Below are 21,433 nucleotides of genomic sequence, written 5' to 3' on the forward strand. Positions count from 1 at the left end.
AACCCTGCTTTGAACTGCACATTGCAAGTGTTATAATTTTTTACTTTGGTTTTAGTTATTAACTTGGTTACCTATCTCCCTCTCTTCTCTCTCCCGCTCCTCCCTCCCTTAGTCTGGTTACTCGCCCTTTGCTCCCCCCTCCCTTCTTATAGCCTAGTCCCCTATTCGCGTTCATTGTAATTTCCTTCTTCTATGTTCCTTGTAAACCGACATGATGTGTCCTACGAATGCTGGTATATAAAAACTCATAAATAAATAAATAAATAAGACACAAGGGTAACCTGTACAGAGTAGTAGTTACAACCCTAAACAGAAGACACTTGAGTAACCTGTACAGAGCAGTAGTTGCAACCCTAAACAGAAGACACGAGGGTAACCTGTACAGAGCAGTAGTTACAACCCTAAACAGAAGACACTTGAGTAACCTGTACAGAACAGAAGTTACAACCCTAAGTACAAGACCTGAGGATAACCTGCATGGAGCGGCAGTTACAATCCTAAACACTTTGCTGGGCAGACTGGATGGGCCATTTCAGTCTTTATCTGTTGTCATTTACTATGTTACTATGTAAGCTATGAAGGATAATTTTGTCATGTAAAGTAAAATTGCGGTAAATTAAGAATTGTAATAAAAAAAGATTCCCTTTTCTAAATATTTAGAGATTTTTCCTGTTTTTGTCAGTGCAGATATTTAGAGAAGAGCAATTAAAAATATAGGGCTTCTCAAGGTTTGGAATTGATTGGTAGCTCTATCAAAAAAAAAAAAAAAGATGTTGAGCAGATGTTGATCCTTCACGGATTAAAGAAATTCTACCCTATTTACAGGGACTTGTAACCTCTTCTTAAGAACTATTTTTAAATTAAAAATATGAAATATGTTCCACTAGTAGGGGAACCTATTTACATAATTTTTGGCTGTGATCTCAAGTACTGCTATCCTGGAAGGAGATAAACTTGATAGCTTGAAAAATCTCAGCATGTTGATTACCTTTGTTGCCTAAGATTTGTCTTTTAGGACGTCTTTGCAGACTTGGGCCCTGGAAAGGCAAAAGTGAAGTTATTCCTCAACAGTGTCACCTGCTAGCCAGACTCTGAAGTGCCTGTGTGTTCCAGGTTCTGAAGAGACTCGCAATCTGTGAGCCTAGGCCACAGACTGCTGCTGCGATGACTGGGCTACACTGGAAGGATGTTCTAAAAGGAAGAAAAATCCTGAAAGCTCATGGTGCTGTAGCCCCGGTAGAGGCTATTTCGGATTGAACCAGAAGGCCTAAAAAAATAGGAGGAAACTGCAGGGACAAAGTCACCAACAACTCCATTCATGGAAGAAAGAGTTGTGTTGTATGTTAATACAAACATTTCAAAATAACTTGCTCAATTAAATGTGTACCAGAGGTGAAATATTTAACAGAAGGCGCATGGTTAAAAAAAAAACCAGTCACACATTTGTAAGCGTACAATGTTCCAGAAAGATTCAAAATTATGTGATAAATTCAGGAACCAAATTATACAGAAAATCTGTTTCATAAATTATATATGGACTTATATTTTCTAAATAGCAGAAACAAGAGTCAGTGTAGTTTTTCAAGAAAATAAAAAGCTTTCCTCACAATTTAAAAACGCAGGATCATATTTATTTAGGCATTTAAATGTTTTCTTGTGTTAGGATCAATTGCATACATTTCTATGGCAGGGATACAAGGCAACTGCCACCTCGTGCTTCTACATTTCTTTGCTAGCTAAAGTTGAGGGTTTGAATTATTTTATTTTATTTTTATGTTTTGCAGATGCCGGCGAAAAGAATGATTCGGTGAGTATATGTGTTTTATGAAGAAAAACATTAGATTGGTCAAGTATTTCGTACCCAGTTCAAACATTAGCGTTATTTTATAGAGCTGTCCAATCCAGATAATTGGACTGGCTGATTTGGGCTTTTATGGCAACTGAGGTCCCAGTACACAACCTGTATTTTGACTGCATTTATATATTTGAATCAGATTCATGTCCAACTTCTTCATAAGCAACAAAACTATAGTCAAAACTATGTGTACGCTACAGCGCTTCCTCCTCCTCTTTCAGGAGAATAATGTCCTTCAAAAGCATTGACCGCACCTAAATAGTTTTTGTTGTGGATGTGGACCCTTGGACCTAGGTGGAGTTGGCGAAGCCTGCAGGGAGGGGCCCTGCAGCTCCACACCATTTGCTGGCGAAGCTGGCTGTGGCAGAGGCCCAACTAGAGCTTCACCTATACCAACCCTTGTTCCTCTTAGGTTGAGCCTTCAGGTGCTGGGGCCAGAGGACTTAAGCGGGGGCTTCTGCAGTAAAGATGAAGATCCATTGAAGTCGTCGAGTTATAGGCCAGGGTCCGGGGCAGGCTGAATACCAGCAGAGTCGGAGTCAGGCAGCGATCAGGGCAGGGGGCGTTCAAACAGAGTCAAGGTCCAGGCAGAGGTCAGTGGTAGGCGGAGATCCAACAGCTTCAAAGTTCCATGCCAAAGTCAAACCCAAAGATCCATCCAGGGAGGCAAGGGACAGAGAGTAGGCAGGAAGGCGAGGATCAGCACAGGGAGGTGAAGACACTGAAGACTGAAGACAAGAAACTGAAGACCGACCACAGGGATGACAAAGAACCGAAGACTGACCACAAGGAAGATGAAAATGAAGAACTCAGGAATACAGATCAGAGCTGCCAGGCAGGAACCAAGGAGACAAGAACCAGAAACCAGGAACTCAGGAACGGACTAGAACACAAAGAACTGGAACGCAGGAACCAACTGGACACAGAGAGGCAAAGCACTACTACCAATGGTACTCAACCTATTGCCCAGGCAGGGAGAAGCAGCCAAAGTGGTCTTTTAAGGCCCATGCTAGTGACATCAACAGGGGGGACCGCTGGGCTTTTCCCACCGCAGCCCCTTTATGTTCAGCTGGGAGGCATGCATGTGCATCTAAGGAGGTCAAGCCCTGCGGCAACGGCCAACCATCAAGGGTTTGCTGGCAGCGACCTGCTGCGGCAGGGTGCGGCAGCGAGGCCCACACCCCCATGCCTGGACATGGTGTTTTCACTCGGGCCGGTCTGGAGGTGAGAGCAGCAGTTTGCAGGAATAGCCTGTGGACCATCGAGCATAACAGTTATATAACTGCTATAGATAAAAATTAATTCCACATTTTAACTGCAGGCTAAATTATCTGAAATGGTTACAGTGTTCCAGAAATAAAGAGGAGGTTACACTTGCTCAACAGACAGTTCTAGTTAATCAGTAAACTACTAGCCAAAAGTCAGCAATGGCATTACTATTCCCTGTGGAAGAGCTTTTTAATTAAAAAAAAAAAACAACTAACTAGCACCTCTTCTAGGAGTAGCTGTGAAGGCAGGGGAACACTCAGTGCCAGGGCTTGGACCATGCACAGTCCCACAAAACCCTGGTGTGGATTCTCTGAACGGGGAGAGGGGCGGGGGAGAGAAGATAGACCTCTGAGGCTTAGTGCAGGCTCAAACTCTGTCTCTGTAACTTCCTGTGCCAAGAAACAGGCTGGACACACCAGGAGGGTGTTCCAAAAAATAAAAGCTTTCTGTTCAGCTTATTCAGTGGAAATTAATTTGGCACCGAGCACATTTGCTCCTTGTCACGTCCGTAATCAAAACAATAAAGCAAGTCCAAAATTATCTGTGTCTGTGGTCCCTTAATCTTTTCCCAGGATCCTCTGTCTTTCCTGGCATGGAATTTGGCTGCCTGGGTTACACTGGATTGGGCTCTCCTATCCCTCAAGGAGCTTCCCTTGCACAAAACCTGACGTCCACTGCTTGATCCGTTCTTCAAAACTCTCCTTTCCTATTCGCCTGGTTGAAACTCCAGTGTGGGATCCCAGAGTTCTTCTTTCTCCTCCCAGCTCTGGATTCCAGTTAGTATTCAGTCCTTTTCTTCACAGTTTTCATAGATGGCACAGGGATCTTTCAATCTGAAGGATCCAAAATCACTGCAAATAGGAGAAAATCCTTATTTTTCCCTCACTCCTTTGTTTCAGGCAGGAAGGGCAGACAAAAAAAATCTTCCTCCCAACATAAATCATATGTGCTCATAGCACAAAAACATCGCATAGATCCACTTCACCAACCACTATGTGTGAACTGGCAAGTTGATCTTTTTCTTTTTATATTTCTCAGTACTTTGGGCAAGTCACTTCACCCTCCATTACTTCAGGTCAGGGCTGGTGCTAATTTTTTTGCTGCCCTGTGCGAAAAATTACTGTGCTGCCCCCCCCAAATTCATTCAGTGCCTGTCCTAGGCCTATCAAATAAAGCCCAGCTCCGTCTTGCAATCTATATTTTTAAAAACTGACAAGCCCCCCGCCCAGAACCCATGGATAAGGAAGTGTATTAGGTACCCTAGGCAAACCTTACAGCCTTGCACACCCCCCCCCCCCTCCCAACACACACACATACACTCCCACAAATTATGCATTTATAACAAATTTTGCAGGAAAAAGAACATTCAAGAGTAAAGTCTTCTGAGGCAAAAATATCACTTACAACATGCATATTATATTTACATGCACTGCTGTGGTGCCAACCAGAAAACTCTGCAAAAAAGGCACTTGGAGCTCCTTTGGCATTAGACCTTTTGTAATGCATATTGGATGTGAGCTTGGCCCTCAGAAAGCCATGAACAAACAGAATTACCATTACAATATAGTAAACCCCCCATACCAAACCAACCCTAACAACCTTATCTATGAAAAGGCAACACTGCACATATTGGGGCAGATTTTCAAAGGTTACGCGCGTAACCCCCCAAAAGCTGCCCCTGCCTGCCCCTGAGCGCGCCGAGCCCATCTTGCATAGGCTCAACGGCGCGCGCAAGCCCCGGGACGCGCGTTTGTCCCGGGGCTTGCAAAAAGGGGCGGGGGCGGTCCGGGGCGTGGCATGGCCTGAGCCTCCAGGCACAGTGGCCATTTGCCGCTGTGCCCGGGATTGCGGGCCGGCCATCGGCTGGCGCACGTAAGTTACGCCTGCTGGGAGGCAGGCGTAACTTCTTCAACAAAAGTAAGGGGGAGGTTCTAGGTAGGGCTGGGGGGCCAGGTTAGGTAGGGGAAGGTGCAGGGGGGCGGAAGGAAAGTTCCCTCCAAGGCCGCTCCGAGGGGACGGAGGCAGGCTGCGCGGCTCGGAGCGCAAGTCGCACAGTTGTGCACCCCCTTGCGCGCACCGACCCTGGATTTTATAGCATGCGCGTGGCTGCGCGCGCATGTTATAAAATCGGGCGTAGATTTGTTCGCGCCGGGTTGCGCGAACAAATCTGCGCCCGCGTGCAGGTTTTAAAATCTGCCCCATTACTCCAGGCCCTAAAACACCAATAAAACTCTGATTAGGAAACCAGGCTGCTAAAGATCCCTACACAGAAATTACATGCTAGCAAAATACCTCACCTCAGTCACATATGCAGAACACAAAGAGACCCTGACCAAATACAGAATGAAGAGATCAGAAAGGATAAACAGAAATGTGCAGAGAAGAACTGAACTGGAACCCACAACAAGCCTCTACATGCAGAGCAACAATGGAAAAATAGAAACATTACCATTCTTCATAAAACATTAAATAAAATCAAGAAATAGAAAGCATTAAGCATAATAGTAAAGTCATATTCATAAAACAAATATTTCAAACCAGTTAATGAATAGAATATTGAAAATTTCCCAAACACCAAAAATTTTTTTTAAATCTGATGAATAAAAAATCCAATTAAAAAATGTTCTATTCCCCCACCCAAAAAAAAAAATTTCAGAAGAGCATAATCATCAAATTACACCCAATAATTAAAACTAATAAGGATTTAAAAATCTGCTCTCCATACCTGGGATCTAATTTCCAGTCACCCTGAGATTGTCATGGACTGGGGGAGGTAGGGACACACACATTTTATCTTCTCTCTCATACACAAGCACAGTAACACATTCATTCTCTCACGCACTCCCTCTCTCTAACATACACAGGCTGCTGCTCCCTCACCCTCACAGATATATTTATGGGGTAGATTTTCCACTGTGTGCATCACGTCCATATGCGCACACTTTGGGGGAGCGCACATATTGTCACGCCGATTTTCTACATGCACTCATCGGCACATGCATAGTAGAAAATCCATGGGCCGTGCATACATGTGCACTGGATTTTATAATCCGTGCGTGTATGTACGGACGGTGAGCATGGGGGGGAGGCGACTTTTGCAATTTCTGCGCGACGACGCATTCCAGCTTTCCCCAGTTCCTTCCCGGTCCGCTCCAATTAAGGAGCAGACCGGGAGGGAACTTCTCTTCCCCCCTACCTAAATTCTCCCCTCTTTCCCTCCAAATTATACACAATGCAAGGTTTCACATTGGGAGTCACCACCCAGGGAAAGGATTTAGGCATTGTCATGGATATGTTGAAATCCTCTGCTCAGTGTTTGGCAGCGGCCAAGAAAACAAATAGAATGCTAGGAATTATTAGGAAAAGAATGGGGAATAAAACAGAATACCATAATGCTTCTCTATCGCTCCATGGTGTGCCCACACCTTGAGTATTGTGTGCAGTTTTGGTTACCGCATCTCAAAAAAAAATATAGCATCATTAGGAAAGGTACAGAGAATTTCAACCAAAATAATAAAGGAGATGGAACAAGTCCCCTGTGAGGACAGGCTAAAGAGGTTAGGGCTCTTCAGCTTGGAGAAGAGATGGCTGAGGGGGAGATATGATAGAGGTCTATAAAATGAGTGGAATAAAACAAGTAAGCGCGAATCAGTTGTTTACTTTTTCAAAACGTACAAAGTCTAGGTGACATACAATGAAGTTACTAAGTGATACTCTTAAGACAAATAGGAGAAAAGTTTGTTTATTCAATTCATAATTAAACACTGGAATTGTTGCCAGAGGATGTGGTGAAAGTTATTAGTGTAGCTGTGTTTAAGAAAGATATGGATAAGTTCCTGGAAGAAAAGTCCATAAACCATTGTTAAGGTGGAGTTGCAGAAATCCACTGCTTATCCCTCAGATAAGCAGCATGGAATCTATCATCCTTTGGGGATCCTGCCAGGTACTTGTGACCTGGATTGACTACTGTTGGAAACAGGATACTGGGCTTGATGAACCTTTAGTCTGACCCAATATGGCAGATCTTATGTTCTTAAACTGATTTAGCGTTGAAGCCATGAATGTTTCTGCCAGCAAGGAGGGCAGTTATCAATAAAAAAAACATTTACCCCACAGCAATAGGGCCTTTGAAAATTGCTACCTTCAGTGCTGGTAAAACTACCCACATAATTTTGTCTGTTTTGAGGTATTCTCTGGGGTAAGAAGAAGGTGGGCAATGCAACAAGACATGTAGCTTTACTAAATCAAAACTATGCATGTAATTTCTGATAGAAAAATTACCCACAGAGAAAGGTAGAAATTTCTCTGTGGGTAATTTTATTTTTTTGCTGGGGGCAGTGGCAATTAAGCAAAACTGCCCACATAGTTACAAACCCTATAGGTAGAAAATACCTGTGGGCTTTGCACCAATGCAACCGGTTTGATCATTCAGAATTTCACTACTCTGTGAGCATAAAATTCCCCTGAAGATGATTACATTTCTTACCCCTTAACTTTAGAGGGTGTCCTCTTGTTTTAGTTGCTGCTTCTGGAATTAAAGAAAAAAACAAAAACCTACAAGATGTCCATAGGGGCCTTCGATATATTTGTAAAGTGTAATTAAGTCAGTTATTTCTGTGACCCTTGTTGCTAGCCATTTAACACTGAATTGAGATTCTTGTCCCTTCTCCCCACTTAGCCTTTATACCACTACTGCAGCTCCAGAGGTTGTTTTTCAGCTTTTCATCTCATGCACTATTGTCATTGTAGCCACAGGCTCAAACAAATATCTGGCGTCATCCTTTAATACCCATTCAAAAGGAAGCGGGAACTAATATAGTTTGCATGAAATCCAGTGATTAGAACTTGGGATCTCATTGGTCAGGTCAAAACAGATTACTGTACTGACAGAAAAGGAGACCATAGAAATGGTTTTACATGCAAGTAGTTCTTTTGAGGTCAATGGATGTATTTTAGGATGTCTGCTCTGCATGTGGCTTCGCTTTGAATTTCATTGCTTCTCTTCCTCTAGGGAATACATGTGTTATTTTAGGGACTAGCTCCATGCAGTAAGGTTGCCATAGCTTTATTAGACCAACACCAAAGATGTCGCAGGACATAAACATCTGATGACTTCCTGAAAAAGGGATCCATGTAGTCTCAGAAGCTTATGTACCACAGACATCTCTTTTTTATGTTAGGCCAATAAAAGGTATGACAATCTACAGAGATTCTGTTTTTTCCCAGGACTAGTACCACCACTAGAACTCTGTGCTATGGTGGAGTTTAATAGGTTATTTGCAGATATAGTGCTCTTAACTTATACATTAATCAATTGGTCCTAAATAACTTTTACATGGCTTGTTAATTATCCTCCTAATCCAGGTTATGTGCCTTGAACAGGTGTGCAATCCTTGGAAAGGCGGGCTGTGAATCTCAAATTAAAACAAGGGATTAGAATTGCCCATAATAATGTTGGGACATGTTGGTGAAGAGATTTGGTTGTCTTGTGATTTCTTCTGCATTGTTTCTGAGGTACATTGGGGCACTGATTACTTTAATTTTACACATCAATGAACCAGTCTAGCAAGTGAAACCTTTGATGAGTATTTCATGGTTATACATGCCACACAGTACCTTTGGATTTTATTTCATGGTGTTAATGTGCATTAAACACTCGTGTTAGTGCTTAACAAGTATTGCAACATTCAAATTAATTTTGACACAAATGTTTTCCCATTGTGGTAAAATGGAAATGAGCTGATTAATATGCACTATTAATCAACTCATTCAAATTAATGCAGATCTTCAAAAATCTATGTTAATGCTGCCATTAATGCAAAAGTTAAACTGTATGATAAAGCTTTTGTGAATAGCACATTAGTAGTGCTGCAATAGCATACATTAAAAACTTGCATTTATGCATGCTTTGAGTAAATAGGCCCCCTTGTATCAGTGCAGTCTGGATGCGATATTCTGTTTCTAGACCTAAATGTCACTATGACAATGGAAAGACAAACTCAACAGTAGAAGTTAAGGAGGAGGATTCTTGGAAGGAGACCAGGTTTGATCTGCAGCTGCTGAAGATTCCCTTGGCATGTCCCAACCCTCTAGATTCAGCACATGCAAATGATCCAACTGAGTGTGGAACCATCATCTGGCTACAAGCTGATGGGTTTTCATAGCAGATTCTTAGAAGGAGGAAAAATGGACAGCTAGTTCTGAAACATGACAACGTCTGGCAAATGTTATCTTTTGCTCATTCTGTTTTGAACCTTAGGAAGGGTGTGCCCATTCCCGAAAGCTAGTCAAGAAAACTATTATATATTTTATGTTTTTGTTGGTTTAAGAACATAAGAAGTTGCCATATTGGGTCAGACCAAGGGTCCATCAAGCCCAGCATCCTATTTCCAATGGTGGCCAGTCCAGGTTACAAGTACTTGGCAAGTACCCAAATATTAAATAGATCCCATGGTACTAATGCCAGTAATAGCAATGGTTATTCCCTAAATCAGCTTGATTAATAGCAGTTTATGGACTTCTCTAGGAACTTATCCAAACCTTTTTTAAAACCAGCTCCACTAACTGCATTAACCACATCCTCTGGCAATGAATTCTAGAGTTTAATTGTGCGTTGAGTGAAAAATAATTTTCTCTGATTTGTTTTAATTGTGCTACTTGCTAACTTCATGGAGTACCCTTAGTTCCTTGTATTATCTGAAAGAGTAAATAACCGATTTACATTTACCCATTCTAGTCCTCTCCTGATTTTAAAGACCTCTATCATATCCCCCTCAGCTGTCTCTTCTCCAAGCTAAACAGCCCTAACCTCTTCAGCCTTTCCTTATAGGGGAATCGTTCCATCTCCTTTATCATTTTGGTCACCCTTCTCTGCACCTTCTCTAGTGTAAAGTGTGTCACACTTTTTCAGGCACAAAGCAGATTACATTCAGGTACTGTAGCTTGTAAGTTAATATAATAAAAGGGTATCGCATTATATTAATGTTTTGTTTGTTAACCTCTTTATTTCTGAAACATCCCAAACAAATTTTTGATGGGGGGTCTTCTTTACAAAAACTCCAGGCAATAACTCACAAGGTTGCAGGACATGGCGTCAAACACAGAATAACACTGATTTCAGCATATGCAGGTTTGAAATTTATAAGCAGTACCATCAAGACATGGGTCCTGCCTTGTGAGACAAAACTCCCCAAAACATTCTCTGACAGCAAATCAAGAGGGGGATGACAGCTTGTTCCCTGTGCTCTGATAAATGCATAAACATTCATGGATTTCTGTCATGACACATTGCAGTCTTGGATTGAGAATCTTAATATTTAGGAGGGAGCACTTTTTCACCTAATCTCAGTGCTGCAAATCTCTTTTTTTTAATTTTATTTTTAGTTTACATACTGTGGCAGGTGGCTTTCATTTCAGCTATGAGGAAACTGTTCAGAAGGAGATGGCAATGGAAGAGAATAACAAAGGGGTTGCAAATATTGAGCTGCGTGTGGTATTGCTTTGGTGGATCAGTCCTGGAAATTATTTTCCATACCTGAAATCCAGAATATTGTATACTGCTTGTACATTATGAGGCTTTATGCAAAGGACTTCTCTGGCATGTCGGTCCACTGTAACACATCACTATCCTCATTGTCCGTCCCTCACAGTTGAGGATGATGGTCTTCCATGATTTTCCTATCTGTTGGTCCAAAGATGGCTAATGAGTCTGAGCTGAGATCGACAGACTCCTACAACTTTGAATACATATTTCCAAGCAGGTTGGATAGCTCTGGATTGTTGATTCAGAATGCAACATGCTGTTTCCAAGCAAGATTAAAGGCCCTGGGTTGTGTTGATGGTCTATGGCACACAGTTTCCGAGCAGAAAGGCTGGCTCTGGGTTGTTGATTTGGTCTGTGGCATGCTGCTTTCTACTGAGATGGATGGTCCTGGGTTGTTGATTAAGTCCATTCTAGAAGGCCAATGCAATATCCACGCAGGAAAAATGGGCGCTCTCCCAGGTGCACGATGCAGTAGGCTAATGAGCTGCTGTGTTAAATAGGATGTGCTAGAGGAAATTGTGCATCCCTAGTGCCTCTTCAGCATCAGGCGCCCAGGAGAAGTGTCTGTGCACAGGTTTGGAAAACAGACGCTCGTATAATTGATTGTCTATTTTCCTAACCTCACCACTGTCAAGGCATTTATTATTTTGTTTCCACGTTGCTGCTTTCTGTGTTTCCTTTGTCTTAATATTGCCACAATATTAAGTCGAAGGAACCACAGAAAAGCAGTATTTTTTGCTTTTCTGTTCAACTTTTGAGACTCCTCAAGACTTAATGCCAGCTCTGGGGCTGACGTTAATTTATGAGGGTTAAAATGTGCATATCAGGCGCACGATTATTTTTTACATCGGAGTACTAGCTAATAGCCTTATCAACATGGCATTTACATCTGATGAGCACTATTAGCTACGCCTTGGTTTGGATGCGCATTTTGGACACCTTCATCCCCTTATTGCATCAGGGGTTATGGAAGTGCATCCAAAATGCACATCCAACCATGGGTTAACCTGTGCGCTAGCCTGAGCGCACAGTAATATTGCTTCGGCCTGCAATGTTTCCAAGCAAAATGGATGGCTCCGGGTTATTGATTCTGTTTGCCTCATGTTGCTGAGCAGGATGAATGGTCCTGGATAGTTGATTCAGTCTATGGCATGCAGTTTCTGAGAGGGATGGATGGTCCTGGGTTGTTGATTTGGTCCATGGTATGGCTGGCCTTGGATGATTGTTTTGGTCCATGGCACATTGTTTCTTAGTGGGATGGGTGGCCTTGGATAGATGTTTTGTTTGCAGCTCATATTTCTGAGCAAGATGGATGTCCTTGAGTTATTGATTCAACCTGTGGCACACTGATGGCCCAAGGAGGTTGTTGGTCTGCAGCATGCTGTTTCTTGCCACTCCTGCTTTTCCATCTATTGCTATAGTACAATATATAATAATCATACTACAGGATTTGCAGTACAACAGTTATAATAGTATAATTTGGGATCCTTTTTTTCAAAAAACTGTGATACGATTGGTTTAGATCTTTGCACTGTGCTGTCGTATTGTCTATGTTTTCAATGCCTAGGTTAACACACTGACAATTACATCACCAGCTTTGAAACTGAAACATTTTACTGACATGGCATTATTCTTGAAACTCTTTAAGCTGTCTCCCCGGCAGCTCTCCCAAACCCCTGGGAACAGTCAAGCTCAGAACAATGTCAGAAATGACCACTCAGAGAACAGGATCTGTTTAGTTTATATAGTTTATGTGACATCATATCCAATATCGGCCATCTTGAAGGAGGGCAAATCAATTTCATACTCCCTCACTCACATGGTAGATTCCAGTAACAGAACTCCTTGATACATAAAAAAAAAATAATGATTTTATCTGTAATGTTTTTAACTTATGAGTACTCTTAGAAACACTGCATCAGACTCAAGAGTCTAGATTTCTTTTAAACTAGACAGGAAAACCATTGCCTACAGAAAGCAAAGATACAGTAGCTGGATTTTGTGTAAAATTGGCTAGGAAGAGAAAAAAAAGGCACAAATTGAGAGAAATTACTCAGAAGGGAACTGGGAGGAGGTTTCCTTTCTGGAATCTGATTTGGCAATCTTTCCAAGTTGTTTAATGGCCGTGGTCTTTGAAAACATATTGAAGGAAATCACCTAACAATGAAACAGCTCCTTAGCCAAAAAATACTAATTTTGTATTGTGTTTCACTTGCTTCAGCTCTACATTCTGATTTAATTTTTCCCAGTGCTATTGCTTTGCCTGCCGGCTCTTTGTGTGTTGTTGGTTTTTTTTTTAAACAAAGAGTGAAATGTAGAAAGAACGACAGCATGAGGCAGGACACGATGTTCTCACAGGTACTTGCGTTAGCAAGAAACAAATGTTTTGGAGAGCAGTATCTGAACATTTCGTATCTCTTTGCGCCATCCCTCTTCCGATCATCCGCATCCCTCCCCCATTCTCATTTTCTTTTAACAACGAATCAGTGCAGATTCTCACTGTTCTAAGGAAGCAGTTTAGCTTACTGCAAGAATGCAATTTCTAATGTTTCTGTGGAAGTCTGGAGATCTCACGTTATGGTTGGGGTTATCTGGTACACTCTGCAAGTTTAAACTGCTGTCGCCTGGCCTCTGCAATGAAATGGCCCCTTTTACAGCAAACTCTTTTAAAATAAACCTAGTTTATAAGGAACGCAAGTCAGCACCCTAAAGTGACTGTTGTACATTATGGGGTCAATTTTCAAAACCGTGTGCGCGCGCGTCCATGTGCACGCAGTTCCCGGAGCACGCACATGGACACGCCAATTTTATAACATGCGCATGCCGGTGCATGCATATTATAAAATCCGATGTCCGCCTGCACATGTGCACTGGATTTTAACATTCGCACACAGGGCCAGATCTTAAAATCTACGCGCAGGCGTAGATTTGTTCGCGCAACCTGGCGAGAACAAATCTACGCCCGATTTTATAACATGCACACGTGGCCGCGCGCATGTTATAAAATCCGGGCTCGGTGCGCGCAATAGATCTCATGCATATTCGTTGTGGAGCTCCTGAAATCCTGATCGGATTTTGGCCCTTGAAAAGGCCGAAATCGGAGCTGCCTTGGAAGGAACTTTTTTTCCACCCCCCAGCCGTACCTAAATCCCCCCCCCTACCTGATCTTGTTGAGTTACGCCTGCCTCTGGCAGGCATAACTTGCACACACCGGCTCGCCTTCCCCCAGCACAGGCTGCTGTGCCGGATGATTCGGCGCTGCCCCCGGACGGCCACCACGCCCCCGGACTGCCCATTTTTGAAAGCCCCGGGATATACAAGTGTCCCGGGGCTTGTGCGTGCCACCGAGCCTATGCAAAATAGGCTCGGTGCGCGGAGGGGCAGATTTTCTCGGGTTACGCGCGTAGCCTTTGAAAATCTACCCCATATTCTTTCAAAGATTTGAGGAAACATTGGAGGCAATGCATACAAATAGATCTCATGCATATTTGTTGTGGAGCTCCTGAAATCCTGATCGGATTTTGGCCCTTGAAAATAACCATAGATGCAGTCCAACATAGATTTTACATTTATCTTGAGACATCATCATCCTTAGCTCATTTTCCACTGATCGGATGCAGGGATTATAACTCTAGAAAGCTAATCACAAGTAAATTAGGTTAGTTCAGTAAAAACATCTCACTTTTATTTCTACATATTCAAGCATTATGAAATGTGAATGTTAATCCTGGTATCTGATCATCCAGCATGGAGAGTCACGCTTGAAAAGAATCAGCCTTTCCAACACTTTGACCCAACTCATAAACTAGGTGAAGTGGTTTTAGATAGTCAACCAAATTCGTGTACCCATATTGGTATATACAGTAGGATTCAGTGATAATTGTTTTAAATGTTTTTGCCCTTTGCCTGACTCCATTTGATTCCCACTCTTTCCTTCCTGATGTAGAAATCAGCTTCTAATAAACAGGATTTCCCTGTATATGCCATATTGTTTCTGTATGTGACTGAGATGAGGAAACATTCATGTAGGGTAAGAAGGCTCCAGAATTCAAACTGATGGCCACCCTTGGTTTAGGTGCTTGTCTTCTTGGATGAAATTGTGGAATATGAACTGTATTAATTGATGGTGGCTCTTGTGGAAAAAAAAATCTTCCCTGTTCTTCATATTTTAAGAGTAATCATGTTTAAATTTGATTCTAGAAGTAAATATGTTCTTTGGTAGTCCATAAAGAGAAAATACAATGAAGATTAGGGAGGCAATGTGACCTTTCCAGCCTGAGGTTTCCCTTTTGTCTGTGAAGACGTTGCGTGAGTGCAGATCTGGATGCTTCACTTCTCCGAGATGAACATGAAGCAGTGTGCCCACAGTGGGGGCTCTGGAATCCGTTTACTTCCAGTGAGTTCTGTGGGGAGGGGGAATCAGGGTAAGAAATGAGTGTTCGATAGATATTGTGGGAAAAGCATTTCTGGAAAGGATTTTGAACGGGAGTTATAAGGGGGCTGAGCACCAGTGGAGACAGAAGCACCTTATTTTTTTTAAGCATAATTATATCGCTGTACACCAATCCATATCAGCTATGGGAACAAATAGATAACGACTGGTAATTAATCACCATCAGTACAGCTGTAACCTTGTGCGCAACTAGATTTTGAAACTAACGGGTAGAAATCACAACCTTTATAATAGTTTGTCCAGCTGTTACTTTTTATTGTGCAGTTTTTTCCATAGTACTTTTTTCTAAAACACAGGGTACTTGGCAACAAACACTGGAACTTCCTGGCATTGTACTGTCAATCCCAGTTTAAGTAAAAGTCATTAAGTGGGCAGACTGGATGGGCCAACTGGTCTTTTTCTGCTGCCACATACTGGGCTGTTATGTTACCTATGGTTTTGACATCCAAATAGTGAAAAAAACAGAACAAAACAGGTATTTGAGGTTAGCAGGTCAAAAGAATGGGATACACAAGATTCTCTTCCGACGAGGAAAAAAGCAATGGTACTTTACAGTGATAACATATTCTTAACCGACAGCACCAGCACAGCAGCAGCTTCAAGTTTGGTACTGAAACTGGGTTTCTCAAGGAAACAGGTAATTTCTTTGCACAGTCTGTGGGAAAAACAGAAAAGGAGACCAGGCTGCCTGCAGGCCTTTCCATGTGATTCTCATGTCCTCTTATGTTTAAGAATTTTGAACTTTTCGCATGCGACCACAGTCTGCCAACTGCCTTCTGATTTTCAGGGGCAGCCTGATCCAGTCCCAGTTTTACCCCCACTGCCTGCAAGGACTTGTAATCTTGCTTTTCTCAGCGAAATCCGCAAGGCCACCAGAACCACAAGTCCATGCAATCAATGGGACAAAAACCAGGGCTGCTTTAAACTTGTCCTGAAAATGTGGAGCCAGTGGGCAGCTCTAGCTTGAGTGGGGGGATTTCCCCCCACTTCCTACATATGCTAGTTGTAGCACAGTGGAACCATTTTGGAGACCACTTCATTATTTTGTGAGAAAAAAGGTAGTGTCAGACAACAGTGTCTTCACTAAACCATGTTTGAGACATGAAAACAACTAGATTTAGACTTTCTAGAAAGTTCCATCCCTGGACACAGCACTTTCAAGTTAAACATAGGTATGTCACTGCTGAAATACAATGAATGATGAGAATAAGCCATATAAGTATAGTAGATGAGGACACTCCTTACTGGATGACTTCAAAAAGCTTCTGATTTAAGGGAGTCATATTACAGTACAAGGAATAAATAACACACAGAAGGCATTTATGTAACTGTTGGAATGTGATTGTGAATGGCATGTTGTTTCACTTTTGTATTATACTCTCTAGAAAATAAAAAGACTGATTAGAAAATGTAATTTCTCTTTAAATAGCCAATGAATATTTGATGATATTATAGTACACTGGGATGGCTATTCCATCAAAACACATTGGACATTTGACAATTAAAACTGTAAATGCAATTTGAGGCAAATTTGTATTACTTATGATATTGTTAGTTCGTCTAAATGAACAAAAGCAACAAAAAATACTTAAAAAAAAAATACAGTTCACTCCATGATAGTGGCAGTACTGGAGCAAATTATTCTTGAGGTTGAGACAGCAGCTCAATGGGGCTGGTTGGAGCTGGGTGTGCCACAGAGCCTGGGAAGGGAAAGCTGTCAGCACTGTAGAGAAAGCCCTGTTGGATAAAGGAGCAGCAGCTACGCTTTAGGCCAGCAAGGACACTTAGGAGGTAGAAAGAGGTGGCTGGTACAGGGATTTCTGGCATACTCTTTCACAGTCTGTTTCTGCTTTTGTATTTTTGTTTGCCAAAAATAAACCTGGAGTTGTACTGATGCTCACCCACTGTGTTTTGTTTTTTTTTGTCATTAGTAGAGAATAGAAGGATGCCCTGATGCAACCTAGAGAACAGATCGGGAGCCTCAGCTAATGATGAGAGCCAGTAACCCAGGAGAAAGCAGATCTTCCACACGTTCCAGATGCAGAACTTACAAAAGCGACATTTATTTATTCATCTACGGTCTAACTGATGTACTAAAGACTTTCCTCGGGGTGACAGAAGTAAAGCATATGGGCTTTTTTTTTTTTATAAAAGAAAAAAATCACACAAACACTGAATTGGGAACAGAATGGTTGTAGAAATGTGTGCCATGATTCCTGTAATTTATGGCTTACAACAGGAATGGTGGTGAGCGCCTGTAAACCCAGAATTGTTTAAGCAGAAGAGAAATGGATGGGAAATTTTAGATGGCAGCAGAGCATAATACTGCTTTCTGGAATATTATAAAAACTTGAATATTTGTACAAATATTAGCATACATAAACCCACATTTTTTTACTCTGTCAGGCAGCTTGTTGGTATTAAAGGTTCAGTTGCTTTGTTTAGTGTCCCATGCTGATTCTCATCTGAAGGAATGCCTACCTGTGTTCACTTCTTGCTGATATTGGGGGGCTTGCATAAATTTATGGTCTGTTATATGCTCAGTTTACTCACATTTTGAAAGCAAACTTATGTGTATAAGTTTGATTTGAAAATTATCCTGGCAAACCTATGCAAACACAATTGCACCTGTTATTTGGTACATGTACTTTAGCTAAGATAATTTGGGGTAGATTTTAAAAGGGTGCACGGACTACCTGGCGCACACACATGTCCGCCCAATTTTATTGCTTGCGCACGCAGGCGCGCGCAAGCTATAAAATCGGGGGTCGGTGCGCGCAAGGGGGTGCACAATTGTGCATCTTGCGCATGCCGAGCCGTGCTGACTTCCCCCGTTCCCTATCCCCACCCCACCTTCCCTTCCCTTGCCTCCCCCGCCCTTTCCCCCCTACCTTTTTTCTCTTCTTTTTTTTTGTTTCACAACTTACTTCAGCCCTGGGGCTGAAGTAAGTTGCGCGCGCCGGCACACAATCCCTTGTCCCTGGCACAGTGGCAAATGGCCATTGTGCCTGGAGCCCCTGGCCCCGCCCCCGACCGCCCCCAGACCACCCCGCTCTGTCCACGACCCCTTCCCGCCCCTTTAGTAAAGCCCTGGGACTTACATGCCTCCCAGGGCTTTAGGCACATCGGCTTTTTAAAATAGGCCCGGCATGCATAACCCTTTGAAAATCTGACCCTTTATGTGTATACTTTTTAAAATAAAAAAATATGCATACAAGTCCCATCCCCAACCAGATTCCACTTCTTGGAATGCCTCCTCTGTATACCCAAAAGTACATGTGTACAGTGTGTATTTTTATGCACACATTGATCATGTAATTTTCTAAATGGCTGTTTCTGCAGGTAAAGCACTACTTTACCTACAGCACTCTCTTCAAAAATTACCATCCCTATCCCTAGCCAGGTAACAGAAAGGGCAGAAAATTCCTTTTCCACAATAACATGACCTCAGCTATTCATGCAACTTGTACAGGGAAGAAGCGGGAATGTAGCAATTTGCTGAAAAAATGAGTTATATGCCCTTTATAGTGTAGTCAGGCTTTGCCTCTAAGCATTAAAAAATGGTTTCTCAAGTGCCATCTCTAAAAACAGCAGAACATCGTGCTGTGCTGAAAATCTGGTCATTTTTCTGGCAATAATGTACTTCCAGAACTATCACAAAAATTCCAGGAGCTCCAAAACCATTGCAAAGATTCCAGAACCTTCCAAAGCCACTGCACAGATTCCAAAATCACTGCAACTACTCCAGTGGCTTCCAAAATCATTGCAAAGATTCCAAAATCACTGCAAAGATTTCAAAACCACTGGAAAGTTTCCAAGGGCTTCCAAAACCACTGTAGAGATACCAAAACCACCACAACGATTCTATGGGCTTCCAAAACTACTACAAAGATTCCAAAACCTCCTCAGACATTCCAGGAGTGCCGAAAACCAGTGCAAAGATTCCAGGGGCTTCCAAAACCAGTGCAAAGATTCCAAAATCACATCAATGTTTCCAGAGGCATTCAAAATCACTACAAGTATTCCAAAACCACTGCAAAGATTCTGAAGTCTTCCAAAAATCATTGCAAAGATTTCAAAATCATTGCACATATTCCAGAACTATTATAAAGATTCCTGATGCTTCCAAATCCACTGCAGAGATTCCAGGGGCTTCCAAAACCACTGAGGCTATTACAAAATCACTGTAAAGATTACAAAACCACTGCAAAAATTCCAGGGTTTAAAAACAAAAAACAACCCACTGCTAATATTCTAAAATCACTGCAGAGATTCCAGGAGATTCCACAACTACTGCAAAGACTCTAGGGGCTTCCAAAATCACTGTGAAAATTCCAGGGGCTTACAAACCCACTTCAAAGATTCCAAAACCATTGCAAAGATTCCAGAAGCTTCCAAAACCATTGCAAAGATTCCAGGAGCTTCCACAACTACTGCAAAAAAAAAAAAAAATCCAAAATAACTGCAAAGACTCCAGAGGCTTCCAAAACCACTGCAATTATTCCAAAATTAATATAAACATCCCAAAATCATTGCAAAGATTCCAGGAACTTTCAAAATCACAGGAGCTTCCAAAACCACTGTAATTATTCCATAATTAATGAAAAGATTCCAAAAAAATGTAAAGATTCTAGTAGCTTTCAAAACCATAGCAAAGATTCCAATACTACTGTAAAGATTCCAGGGTCTTTCAAATCATTAAAAAGATAGCAGAGTCTTCCAAAACTACTTCAAGTTTTCCAAAAATCACCTTTCCAAATCCACTTCAAAGATTCCAAAACCACTATAAAGAATCAAGCTTCCACAATTACTGCAAAGATTCTAGGGGCTTCCAAAACTACTGCAGAGATTCAAGGGGCTTCCATAACCGCTGTAAAGATTTCAAAACCACTGCAGAGATTCCAGGAGCTTCCAAAACCACTGCAAATATACCAAAATGAATGCAAAGATTCCAATACCACTGAACATTCCAGGGGCTTTCTACATCATTGGAAATGTTCCAAAATCTCTGAAAAAATTCCAGAGGCTTCCAACACTACTGCAAAGATTCCAAGGGCTTCCAAAGCCCCTTCAAAGATTCCAAAACCACTATAAAGAATCAAGGGGCTTCCAAAAACACTGCAGAGATTCCAGGGCCTTCCAAAACCACTCTAAATAAACTAAACTCAATCCAGATATTCTAATACCAGTGTAAAGATTCCATGGCCTTTCTAAATTACTGCAAATGTTTCAATCTTATCACCCGTGTGGGGATTCATGATAATTATATATGAAACGTTCCTCTCTTTCCTAAAATTTTTTTTGATAAACATATCAGTTAACAATTTTTTAAATTGCTTTACTCATTTTGAGATTTGGAATTTATATACTTTTTGATAAATTCATCACGAAGGATTTATTTGGTGGTTTTTCAAAATTTCTGCAAACATTTCAGAGGCTTCCAACATCATTGCAAATATTCCAAAATCACTGCAAAGATTACAGGGGTTTCCAAAATCACTGCAAAGTTTCAGGAGCTTCCAAAACCACTCCAAAGATTCCAGGAGCTTCCAAAACCACTCCAAAGATTTGAAAATCACACCACTGCAGAAATTCCAGGGGCTTCCAAAACCACTGCAAAAGGTCCAGGGGCATGGTCTTTCCCATAAGCACAAAATTTGAAAAGAAATGTAAATACTCAGATCTGGTTTTTATTTCCTATCAACTTGGATTTTTCTTTTGGTTTCCTTATATACAGATCACAAGTACTGAATTTTCTAGATTTAATAGGGGGATGCCAGTCCAGATAACATATGCATGTTTGTGGGGGTGTGTGGCAGAGAAAGAAAGGTTCAGTGTTTAAAAGTTACCCCATTCACACCAATGGTTTCCTCTAATTTGTAGCTCTTCTCTGTTCTTATTCTGTGAGCTGGAGGGATTTAATATGTCATGTCACCTTTTTTTCAATGTCATATTCTGCACACAGGCAAACCCAAGAGTGTCTTGTTATACTCCCATGGACTTTGCTTGCACGGCAAGCATCAAGAAAAACTTAAAATAAAATGGCCTGATTGGCACCTAGACAACCTCTTTCTTATAGAATATTTCTAACCTGCTTCCTCCAGCTCCAACACTATAGCTACACTCATGGTCATATTCTCAAGAGAACCTAAAAGCAGGGATGGCATAGGCCTTCATTAAGAACATAAGAAGTGCTATGCTGGGTCAGTCTAAAAGTCTATTGACTCCAGAATCCTGCTTCCAACAGTGGCCAATCTCTAAAAGTAGATTCAGTTTTTTTGCTGTTCACTCCCTTCCTCAAGTGACAGGTCTC

The 21,433-nt window shown here is 41.7% G+C and overlaps 1 protein-coding gene across 7 annotated transcripts in view; it reads left to right on the forward strand.

Moving 5' to 3' along the window:
- PECAM1 (platelet and endothelial cell adhesion molecule 1) overlaps positions 1–17,562 on the forward strand; it is a 127,028-nt gene extending 109,466 nt beyond the window's left edge. For 3 of the 7 annotated variants that reach the window (XM_029600744.1, XM_029600746.1, XM_029600748.1), the window contains 2 exons: positions 1,785–1,807; positions 17,052–17,562. In XM_029600744.1, the coding sequence (XP_029456604.1) occupies positions 1,785–1,807; positions 17,052–17,054 (26 nt within the window). In that variant the 3' untranslated portion in view covers positions 17,055–17,562. Of the gene's footprint in view, positions 1–1,784; positions 1,808–17,051 lie in introns of those variants that run through there. The other 4 variants (XM_029600743.1, XM_029600745.1, XM_029600747.1 and 1 more) reach the window with 2 other exon arrangements.
- The last annotated feature ends 3,871 nt before the right edge of the window (positions 17,563–21,433 follow it).

Source organism: Rhinatrema bivittatum, chromosome 4 (assembly GCF_901001135.1).
Source record: "Rhinatrema bivittatum chromosome 4, aRhiBiv1.1, whole genome shotgun sequence".
Lineage (NCBI taxonomy): Eukaryota > Metazoa > Chordata > Amphibia > Gymnophiona > Rhinatrematidae > Rhinatrema > Rhinatrema bivittatum.